The sequence below is a fragment of the Panulirus ornatus genome, chromosome 19 (genome assembly GCF_036320965.1).
Source record: "Panulirus ornatus isolate Po-2019 chromosome 19, ASM3632096v1, whole genome shotgun sequence".
Taxonomy (NCBI): domain Eukaryota; kingdom Metazoa; phylum Arthropoda; class Malacostraca; order Decapoda; family Palinuridae; genus Panulirus; species Panulirus ornatus.
In genome coordinates, this window is record NC_092242.1 from 56,574,211 (window position 1) to 56,586,594 (window position 12,384).

Consider the following 12,384-nt stretch of genomic DNA (forward strand, 5'->3'; position numbering starts at 1 on the left):
TACATTGAAATGTATAATTATGTATATGTGCGTGTGTGGGCGTGTATGTACACACATGTATGTGGTTGGGTTAAGGCATTATTTCGTCTGTTTCCTTGCACTAACTCGCTAATGTGGGAGACAGCGACGAGTTTAATAGAAAATAAAAGAATACACATATACACAAATTTAGTTCCCATGAAAGGCTCATACCTATGTGCACTTGATCTTTCATATGTAAATGATTCTTAAAAAAAACAAGTTACACAAATTTTCATTTTTGTTTGCCTTCATTCCATTCCCGACACCAACCCGTCCCACAGGAAACAGCAATGCTGCCCCTCCACTTCAATGAGGTAGCACCAGGAAAACAGACAAAAGATGGCCACATTTGTTCACACTCAGTCTCTACCTATCATGTGTAATGCACTGAAACCACAACTCCTTATCCACATCCAGGGCCCACAGACCTTTACATGGTTTACCCCAGACATTTCACATGCCCTGGTTCAGTCCATTGACAGCACATTGATCCCGTTATACTACATCATTCAAATTCACTCTATCCCCCACATGCCTCTTACCCTCCTGCATGTTCAGGCCCCGATCGCTCAAAATCTTTTTCACTCCATCCTTCCACCTCCAGTTTGGTTTCCCTCTTCTCCTTGTAGCCTCCACCTCAGACACATACATCCTCTTTGCCAATCTTTCCTCACTCATTCTCTCCATATGTCCATACTATTTCAACACACCCCCTTCTGCTCTCTCAACCGCACTCTTTTTATTACCCCACATCTCTCTTACCCTTTCATTACTTACTCGATCAAACCACTTCACACCACATATTGTCCTCAAACGTCTCATTTCCAACACATCTACCCTTCTCCGTACCTCCAAATCTATAGCCCATTCCTTGCAACTATATAATATTGTTAAAACTACTATTCCTTCAAGCATACCCATTTTCGCTCTGAGATAATGTACTCACTTTCTACACATTGTCTGTCTCTTCCAGAACGTTCGCCCCTTCCCAATCCTGTTACTCACTTCTGCTTCCATGGTTCCATTTGGTACCAAGTTCACTCCTGGACATCGAAAACACTTTTTCCAATTTTTCTCTGTTGAAACTTACATCCCAATGAAGTTGTCCCTCAACCCCCCCTGAACCTAATACCTTGCACTTTTTCAAATTTACTCTCAACTTTCTCCTTTCACACACTTCTCCAAACTCAATCACCATCTTCGGCAGTTTATCACTCAAATCAACCACCGTTGCTGTATCATTGTCGAACAACAACTGACTCACTTCTGAGGACTTCTCATCCCCAATAGACTGCATACTTGTCCCTCTCTCCAAAACTCTTGCTTTTACCTCCCTAGCCACCTAATTCATAAATAAATTAAACAACCACGGGGACATCACACACCCCTGTTGCAGGCCGACCTTCACTGGGAACCAGTCACTCTCCTCTCTTCCTTCTCATACACATGCCTTACATCCATTATAAAAACTTTTCACTGCTTCTAGCAGCTTACTTCCCACACCATATACTCTTAAGACCTTCCATAAATCATCTCTATCAACCCTATCATATGCCTTCTCCAGATCCATAAATGCTACATACAAATCCATCTGTTTTTCTAAGTATTTCTCACACACATTCTTCAATATAAATATATATATATATATATATATATATATATATATATATATATATATATATATATATATATATATATATATTTTTTTTTTTTTTTTTTTTTTTTTTTTTTTTCATACTATTCGCCATTTCCCGCGATAGCGAGGTAGCGTTAAGAACAGAGGACTGGGCCTTTGAGGGAATACCCTCACCTGGCCCCCTTCTCTGTTCCTTCTTTTGGAAAATTAAAATAAAAAAATGAGAGGGGAGGATTTCCAGCCCCCCGCTCCCTTCCCTTTTAGTCGCCTTCTACGACACGCAGGGAATATGTGGGAAGTATTCTTTCTCCCCTATCCCCAGGGATAATATATAAATATATATATATATATATATATATATATATATATACATATACATATACATATATATATATATATATATGGAGGGATGTCTGATCATTATCTTGTGGAGGCTAAGGTGAAGATTTGTATGGGTTTTCAGAAAAGAAGAGTGAATGTTGGGGTGAAGAGGGTGGTGAGAGTAAGTGAGCTTGGGAAGGAGACTTGTGTGAGGAAGTACCAGGAGAGACTGAGTACTGAATGGAAAAAGGTGAGAACAATGGAAGTAAGGGGAGTGGGGGAGGAATGGGATGTATTTAGGGAATCAGTGATGGATTGCGCAAAAGATGCTTGTGGCATGAAAAGAGTGGGAGGTGGGTTGATTAGAAAGGGTAGTGAGTGGTGGGATGAAGAAGTAAGGTTATTAGTGAAAGAGAAGAGAGAGGCATTTGGACGATTTTTGCAGGGAAAAAATGCAATTGAGTGGGAGATGTATAAAAGAAAGAGACAGGAGGTCAAGAGAAAGGTGCAAGAGGTGAAAAAGAGGGCAAATGAGAGTTGGGGTGAGAGAGTATCATTAAATTTTAGGGAGAATAAAAAGATGTTCTGGAAGGAGGTAAATAAAGTGCGTAAGACAAGGGAGCAAATGGGAACTTCAGTGAAGGGCACAAATGGGGAGGCGATAACAAGTAGTGGTGATGTGAGAAGGAGATGGAGTGAGTATTTTGAAGGTTTGTTGAATGTGTTTGATGATAGAGTGGCAGATATAGGGTGTTTTGGTCGAGGTGGTGTGCAAAGTGAGAGGGTTAGGGAAAATGATTTGGTAAACAGAGAAGAGGTAGTAAAAGCTTTGCGGAAGATGAAATATATATATATATAAATATATATATATATATATATATATATATATATATATATATATACGTATATCTGGTCATTATCTTGTAGAGGCGAAGGTGAAGATTTGTAGGGGTTTTCAGAAGAGAGAATATTGGGGTGAAGAGAGTGGTGAGAGTAAGTGGGCTTGGGAAGGAGACTTGTGTGAGAAAGTACCAGGAGAGACTGAGTACAGAATGGAAAAAGGTGAGAACAAAGGATGTAAGGGGAGTGGGGGAGGAATGGGATGTATTTAGGGAAGCAGTGATGGCTTAAGCAAAAGATGCTTGTGGCATGATAAGCATGGGAGGTGGGCAGATTAGAAAGGGGAGTGAGTGGTGGGATGAAGAAGTAAGATTATTAGTGAAAGAGAAGAGAGAGGCATTTAGACGATTTTTGCAGGGAAATAATGCAAATGAGTGGAACATGTATAAAAGAAAGAGGCAGGAGGTCAAGAGAAAGGTGCAAGAGGCGAAAAAGAGGGCAAATGAGAGTTGGGGTGAGAATCATTATATTTTAGGGAGAATAAAAAGATGTTTTGGAAGGAGGTAAATAAAGTGCATAAGACAAGGGAACAAATGGGAACATCAATGAAGGGGGCAAATGGGGAGGTGATAACAAGTAGTGGTGAAGTGAGAAGGAGATGGAGTGAGTATTTCGAAGGTTAGTTGAATGTGTTTGATGATAGAGTGGCAGATATAGGGTGTTTTGGTCGAGGTGGTGTGCAAAGTGAGTGGGTTATGGAAAATGATTTGGTAAACAGAGAAGAGGTAGTAAAAGCTTTGCGGAAGATGAAAGCCGGCAAGACAGCAGGTTTAGATGGTATTGCTGTGGAATTTATTAAAAAAGGGGGTGACTGTATTGTTGACTGGTTGGTAAGGATATTTAATGTATGTATGACTCATTGTGAGGTACCTGAGGACTGGCGGAATGCTTGCATAGTGCCATTGTACAAAGGCAAAGGGGATAAGAGTGAGTGCTCAAATTACAGAGGTATAAGTTTGTTGAGTATTCCTGGTAAATTATATGGGAGGGTATTGATTGAGAGGGTGAAGGCATGTACAGAGCATCAGGTTGGGGAAGAGCAGTGTGGTTTCAGAAGTAGTAGAGGATGTGTGGAGATCAGGTGTTTGCTTTGAAGAATGTATGTGAGAAATACTTAGAAAAGCAAATGGATTTGTATGTAGCATTTATGGATCTGGAGAAGACTTATGATAGCGTTGATAGAGATGCTCTGTGGAAGGTATGAAGAATATATGGTGTGGGAGACAAGTTGTTAGAAGCAGTGAAAAGTTTTTATCGGGGATGTAAGGCATGTGTACGTGTAGGAAGAGAGGAAAGTGATTGATTCTCAGTGAATGTTGGTTTGCGGCAGGGTTGCGTGATGTCTCCATGGTTGTTTAATTTGTTTATGGATGGGGTTGTTAGGGAGGTGAATGCAAGAGTTTTGGAAAGAGAGGCAAGTAGTGCAGTCTGTTGTGGATGAGAGAGCTTGGGAAGTGAGTCAGTTGTTGTTCGCTGATGATACAGCGCTGGTGGCTGATTCATGTGAGAAACTGCAGAAGATGGTGAATGAGTTTGGTAAAGTGTGTGAAAGAAGAGTAAATGTGAATAAGAGCAAGGTTATTAGGTACACTAGGGTTGAGGGACAAGTCAATTGGGAGGTAAGTTTGAATGGAGAAAAACCGGAGGAAGTAAAATGTTTTAGATATCTGGGAGTGGACTTGGCTGTGGATAGAACCATGGAAGCAGAAGTGAATCATAGGGTGGGGGAGGGGGCAAAAGTTCTGGGAGCATTGAAAAATGTGTGGAAGTTGAGAACATTATCTTGGAAAGCAAAAATGGGTATGTTTAAAGGAATAGTGGTTCCAACAATATTATATGGTTGCGAGGCATGGGCTATAGATAGAGTTGTGCACAGGAGGATGGATGTGCTGGAAATGAGATGTTTGAGGACAATATGTGGTGTGAGATGGTTTAATCGAGTAAGTAATGAAAGGGTAAGAGAGATGTGTGGTAATAAAAAGAGTGTGGTTGAGGGAAGTGAAGAAGGTGTATTGAAATTGATTGGTCACATGGAGAGAATGAGTGAGGAAAGATTGACCAAGAGGATATATATGTCAGAGGTGGAGGGAACAAGAAGTGGGAGACCAAATTGGAGGTGGAAAGATGGAGTGAAAAAGATTTTGAGTGATCGGGGCCTGAACATGCAGGAGGATAAAAGGAATGCAGGGAATAGAGTGAATAGGAACGATGTGGTATACCAGGGTCGACATGCTGTCAATGGATTGAACCAGGGCATGTGAAGCATCTGGGGTAAACCATGGAAAGTTCTGTGGGGCCTGGATGTGGAAAGGGAGCTTGTGGTTTCGGTGCATTATACATGACAGCTAGAGACTGAGTGTGAACGAATGTGGCCTTTGTTGTCTTTCCTAGCACTACCTCACGCACTTGCGGGGGAGGGGGTTTTCACTTCATGTGTGGTGGGGTGGCAATGGGAATGAATAAGGGCAGACTATGAATTATGTACGTGTGTATATATGTATATATCTGTGTATGTATATATATGTATATGTTGAGATGTATAGGTATGTTTATGTGCATGTGTGGACGTATATGTATATACATGTGTATGTGGGTGGGTTAGGCCATTCTTTCATCTGTTCCTTGCGCTACCACGCTAACGAGGGAGAAAGCGACAAAGTATAATAAATAAATTAAATAAATGAATGAATATTTATTTATTTTATTTATTTTGCTTTGTCGCTGTCTCCCGTGTTTGCGAGGTAGCTCAAGGAAACAGACGAAAGAAATGGCCCAACCCACCCCTATACACATGTATATACATACACATCCACACACGCAAATATACATACCTATACATCTCAATGTACACATATATATATATACACACACAGACACACATATATACCCATGCACACAATTCACACTGTCTGCCTTTATTCATTCCCATCGCCACCTCGCCACACATGGAATACCATCCCCCTCCCCCCTCATGTGTGCGAGACAACAAAGGCCCCATTTGTTCACACTCAGTCTCCAGCTGTCACACAATAATGCCCGAAACCACAGCTCCCCTTCCACATCCAGGCCCCACACAACTTTCCATGGTTTACCCCAGACGCTTCACATGTCCTGATTCAATCCACTGACAGCACATCAACCCCGGTATACCACATCGATCCAATTCACTCTATTCCTTGCCCGCCTTTCACCCTCCTGCATGTTCAGGCCCCGATCACTCAAAATCTTTTTCACTCCATCTTTCCACCTCCAATTTGGTCTCCCACTTCTCCTCGTTCCCTCCACCTCCGACACATATATCCTCTTGGTCAATCTTTCCTCACTCATTCTCTCCATGTGCCTAAACCATTTCAAAACACCCTCTTCTGCTCTCTCAACCATGCTCTTTTTATTTCCACACATCTCTCTTACCCTTACGTTACTTACTCGATCAAACCACCTCACACCACACATTGTCCTCAAACATCTCATTTCCAGCACATCCACCCTCCTGCGCACAACTCTATCCATAGCCCACGCCTCGCAACCATACAACATTGTTGGAACCACTATTCCTTCAAACATACCCATTTTTGCTTTCCGAGATAATGTTCTCGACTTCCACACATTCTTCAAGGCTCCCAGGATTTTCGTCCCCTCCCCCACCCTATGATCCACTTCCGCTTCCATGGTTCCATCCGCTGCCAGATGCACTCCCAGATATCTAAAACACTTTACTTCCTACAGTGAATGTAGGTTTGCAGCAGGGGTGTGTGATGTCTCCATGGTTGTTTAATTTGTTTATGGATGGGGTTGTTAGGGAGGTAAATGCAAGAGTTTTGGAAAGAGGGGCAAGTATGAAGTCTGTTGTGGATGAGAGAGCTTGGAAAGTGAGTCAGTTGTTGTTTGCTGATGATACAGCACTGGTGGCTGATTCATGTGAGAAACTGCAGAAGCTGGTGACTGAGTTTGGTAAAGTGTGTGAAAGAAGAAAGTTAAGAGTAAATGTGAATATATATATATTCCAGTTGTGATCCTTTTCTTTTGTTTACTTTTGGGTTAGTACATATCAACAGGCAAACTGACATGCTGGTGTTTAGTCAGCCCGAAAAACTAGCCACGTTCTGCAACTGAAGTTTTACATAATTACTCAAATTCCCATTTTACTGAGATGAAAGATTTCTGTGTGGATAAGTACAGATCAGACATTTTAAATGAATATTGTATCCTTATAATTATTTTTTTCTTTAATTGATTATTTTAGTTTCTAAGTTATCTGTTGCATTGTACCATGTTTGTCATATGTGGCATTCATATACCTCTGTTTCTTTACTTGACTGAATTATGAGTGGCAAAGATATTTGATCTATCTAAAGTTTTTTCAGCTCTTTGTAGGAAACTGACTGGATATGCAAATGGGAAAAAATGATAACTTAATTGTGAGAGTGATATAAAATGAGATTCAAGGCTGTATATTCATCCTGCTTTACTACTTTAAGGATTTTCTTTGGAGACATTTCCAATTAACTCATAAATAGGCAGTTACATTTGGTTTTGTGAGGATTTGCTTTAACTGAAATGATGATTTTTGTGTAACTATCAGTGAATATGCTCCAATTCCATGTGATGAATCAGATACATACAACTTTTGAATTGTTCATACGCATTCTCATCCCATACTTGATATGTTGATTTTTTTGTTTTTTTTTTCACTTTGCAAACTAAGTCAATTCATAATTTGAGATCATTGTTTCCATTCAAGTTCACTTCTTTTCACAAAATGATGTTATAGATTTTTTTTTTCTATCAGACTTATGATAAAGAGAAATTTTTACATAAATTCATTCATATGAACCAGAAGTACTTTATTGCATATCTACTCTTCCATCTTAAGGACCATACATGAAAACTTTTACACAATCCTATGAACAAAGTATGTTTACCTGCTATTATGTCCTCAGAGACAAGTCCAGATTCAAGCTGTAAGGACAGAGTGTTCAAAGCCAAGTGAGGAGGAACTTAAACTGTATATCTTTGAGGAGGTCACTGTGCCTGACCAGTGCTGCTTAGCCTACGTCCGTGTAGCTTGCGTTGTAAATGGTACTTCTGTTCCAGTAAGTTATTGTACTTCCTTGAATTGTAACTATAGAATGTATGTTTTATGTATAGACAGACTTTATTTTATTACAGTTTAAAGACTACATTTTTTGCGGTATAACATTTCCGTAATAAAGACTAAATAAAGATTAAACCAAATATGTAATACCCCTCAGTTCTATATATAAATAATCATACCTTTTCGTTTAGGTTGGGAAAAATATTCAAGATCCACATGATAGCTGCACAACCATCAGTTGTTTAGCAGATGCTGATGGTAATATCGTACACCGTGAGAGGGAGATATTCTGTGACACAGAGTGTGAATTAGGTTCAACTTACATTGAGCCACCACCAACAAGGTATGTTCAACTTAAAAAGCTTTCATATTTAGCTCATGAATACATTCACTTTTAGGATTTTCATCTTAGCATAGTTCTTATTGCTGGCTCATTTTCAGGCTATTACAGTATTTGTTAGTGTTTGTATATATATGTTTGTTGTCTGCATGCCTATCTGACTATCCCTCTGTCTGACCTCTGTACTGTGATACAGCAGTACCATTCTAGTACCTACCTCTAGTGTAACTCCCTTTGTTTGGGTCCATACACTTGAGAAGATCAAAAAATATTCAGAAAATATCAGAAACACGGGAAAATGTATACACCCAGAACTACTGGGGTGGAGGTGAGGAAGACAGGAGAGTGTCATGACAAACCATTGGTTTCTTCATAATTCCAGTATAGTAAAACATCATTTAAAAATGATAAATATTATGTAAATGGAAAGAGGTGAAGAGCTTGTAGATTTGTGTGCTGAAAAAGGACTGGTGATTGGGAATACCTGGTTTAAAAAGAGAGATATACATAAGTATGCATATGTAAGTAGGAGTGATGGCCAGAAAGCATTATTGGATTACATGTTGATTGATAGGCTTGTGAAAGAGAGACTTTTGGATGTTAATGTGCTGAGAGGGGCAGCAGGAGGGATGTGTGATCATTATCTTGTGGAGGCAAAGGTGAAGATTTGTAGAGGTTTTCAGAAAAGAAGAGAGAATGTTGAGGTGAAGAGAGTGGTGAAAGTAAGTGAGCTTGGAAAGGAGACTGATGTGAGGAAGTACCAAGAGAGACTGAGTGCAGAATGGAAAAAGGTGAGAGCAAATGATGTAAGGGGAGTGGAGGAGGAATGGAATTTATTTAAGGAAGCAGTGATGGTTTGTGCAAAAGATGCCTATGGCATGAGAAAGGTGGGAGGTAGGCAGATTGGAAAAGGTAGTGAGTGGTGGGATGAAAAAGTAAGTTTGTTAGTGAAAGAGAAGAGAGAGGCATTTGGACAATTTTTGCAGGGAAGTAGTGCAGATGACTGGGAGATGTATAAAAGAAAGAGGCAGGAGGTCAAGAGAAAGGTGCAGGTGGTGAAAAAGAGGGCAAATGAGAGTTGGGTTGAGAGAGTATCATTAAATTTTAGGGAGGACAAAAAAATGTTTTGGAAGGAGGTAAATAAAGTGTGTAAGACAAGAGAACAAATGGGAACATTGGTGAAGGGGGCTAATGGGGAGGTAATATCAAGTAGTGGTGAAGTGAGAAGATGGAGTGAGTATTTTGAAGGTTTGTTGAATGTGTTTGATGACAGAGTGGCAGATATAGGATGTTTTGGTCGAGGTGGTGTGCGAAGTTAGAGGGTCAGGGAGAATGGTTTGGTAAAGAGAAAAGAGGTATTGAAATCTTTGCGAAAGATGAAAGCTGACAAGGTGGCAGGTTTGGATGGTATTGCAGTGGAATTTATTAGAAAAGAGGGTGACTGTGTTGTTGACTGGTTGGTGAGGATATTCATTGTATGTATGGCTCATGGTGAAGCGCCTGATGATTGGCGGAATGCATGCATAGTGCCATTGCACAAAGGCAAAGGGGATAAAGGTGTGTTCTAATTACAGAGGTATAAGTTTGTTGAGTATTCCTGGGAAATTATATGGGAGGGTATTGATTGAAAGGGTGAAGGCATATACAGAGCATCAGATTGGGGAAGAGCAGTATGGTTTCAGAAGTGGTAGAGGATGTGTGGATCACGTGTTTGCTTTGAAGAATGTACATGAGAAATACTTAGAAAAACAAATGGATTTGTATGTAGCATTTATGGGTCTGGAGAAGGCATATGATAGAGTTGATAGAGATGCTCTGTGGAAGGTATTAAGAGTATATGGTGTGGGAGGCAAGTTGCTAGAAGCAGTGAAAAGTTTTTATCGAGGATGTAAGGCATGTTTACGAGTAGGAAGAGAGGAAAGTGATTGGTTCCCAGTGAATGTCGGTTTGTGGCAAGGGTATGTGATGTCTCCATGGTTGTTTAATTTGTTTATGGATGAGGGTTGTTAGGGAGGTAAATATAAGAGTTTTGGAGAGAGGGACAAGTATGCAGTCTGTTGTGGATGAGAGGGCCTGGGAAGTGAGTCAGTTGTTGTTTGCTGATAATACAGTGCTGGTGGCTGATTCAGGTGAGAAACTGCAGAAGCTGGTGACTGAGTTTGGTAAAGTGTGTGAGAGAAGAAAGCTAAGAGTAAATGTGAATAAGAGCAAGGTTATTAGGTACAGTAGGGTTGAGGGACAAGTCAATTGGGAGGTAAGTTTGAATGGAGAAAAAGCATGAGGAAGTGAAGTGTTTTAGATATCTAGGAGTGGATTTAGCAGCAGATGGAACCATGGAAGCAGAAGTGGGTCACAGGGTAGGGGAGGGGTCAAAGGTTCTGGGAGCGTTGAAGAATGTGTGGAAGGCAAGAACATTATCTTGGAAAGCAAAAATGCGTATGTTTAAAGGAATAGTGATTCCAACAATGTTATATGGTTGCGAGGAGTGGGCTATAGATAGGGTTGTGCGGAGGAGGGCGGATTGTGTTGGAAATGAGATGTTTGAGGACAATATGTGGTGTGAGGTGGTTTGATCAGGTAAGTAATGAAAGGGTAAGAGGGATGTGTGGTAATAAAAAGTGTGGTTGAGAGAGCAGAAGAGGGTGTATTGAAATGGTTTGGTCACTTTAAGAGAATGTGTGAGGAAAGATTGACAAAGAGGATATGTGTGTCAGAGGTGGAGGGAGCAAGGAGAAGTGGAAGACCAAATTGGAGGTGGATGAAAAAGATTTTGAGCGATCGGGCCCTGAACATGCAGGAAGGTGAAAGGCGTGCAAGGAAAGAGTGAATTGGAACAATTTGGTATACCGGGGTCAACGTGCTGTCAATGGATTGAACCAGGGCACGTGAAGCATCTGGTGTAAACCATGGAAAGTTTTGTGGGGCCTGGATATGGAAAGGGAGCTGTTTTTTCAGTGCATTATACATGACAGCGAGAGACTAAGTGTGAATGAATGTAGCCTTTGTTGTCTTTTCATTGCACTACCTCACGCGCATGCAGGGGGAGGGGTGTGTCATTTCAAGTGAAGTGGGGTGGCGACGGGAATGAATAAAGGCAGACAGTATGAATTATGTACTTGTGAATGTATGTATGTGTGTGTGTATGTATATATATGTTGAAATGTATAGGTATGTATATGTGCGTGTGTGGACGTGTATGTATATACATATGTATGTGAATGGGTTGGGCCATTCTTTTTTCTCTTTCCTTGCGCTACCTCGCTAACACAGGAGACAGCAACAGAATATGGTAAATAAATAAATTAATAATTTCTATCAGCCAAGGATGCTGTGGGAAGTGCCTCAAGACGAACTGTGCCGAAGATGGGAAAACGTATGCTGTTGGTGAACGCTGGGAAAATGAAGATGTTTGCTATGAATATAGTTGTGAAACACGTAATGGTATTCTTACTACTGTTGTTTCCAAGAAGGAGTGTCCATATTTTGATCTTGAGTGTCCAGAAGAAGAGACTTACATGGATGAGTTAGGTTGCTGCAAGCTGTGTAACATCACACAGCCAGAAAAAGGTAAGTGACATGTCCTTTATAAAGAATTGCTAAGATCTTGGAGGCAACAAAGTCTTTGATTTTATTAATATGTAACTACCAGTACCTGTACAATATAGAGAGGGATTTCTATGTCATGGGGTTCTATCTCTTGAAACTCTTCTACTGTCATAAAAGCACATAATATTCTCCTTATTGTCATAAAAGCACATAATATTCCCCGTACTGTCATTATTTGCAGCTTCACTACTTAGCCTTTTCCATTCATTATCTGATCCTTTATAAATACTTTGATACTATAATACTCTTATACTATGATACTTCTCTGACAAGTTTTTTTTGCCTTCTTTCATGTCATGGTTTCTGATTGCTTTATTTATGCATGTAGCAAAGATTGTTTGAAAATTAAAGATTGTGATCAAGTCTTCTCTAAATCTTTTTTTTTGTCTTTCATACTTTTTTGTCGTTACCTGCATCAACAAGTTAGTGCTAATAACATTGCAAGACAGTGCTAGGAACAGACAA

At 40.2% G+C, this 12,384-nt stretch overlaps 1 protein-coding gene across 1 annotated transcript in view; it reads left to right on the top strand.

The window, feature by feature from the left end:
- LOC139755523 (hemocytin-like) overlaps positions 1 to 12,384 on the top strand; it is a 55,849-nt gene that overhangs the window by 17,188 nt on the left and 26,277 nt on the right. Inside the window, exons 3-5 of the mRNA XM_071673911.1 lie at positions 7,819 to 7,971; positions 8,165 to 8,316; positions 11,633 to 11,931. Coding sequence (XP_071530012.1) covers positions 7,819 to 7,971; positions 8,165 to 8,316; positions 11,633 to 11,888 — 561 coding nt within the window. The 3' untranslated portion in view covers positions 11,889 to 11,931. The remainder of the gene's footprint in view (positions 1 to 7,818; positions 7,972 to 8,164; positions 8,317 to 11,632; positions 11,932 to 12,384) is intronic.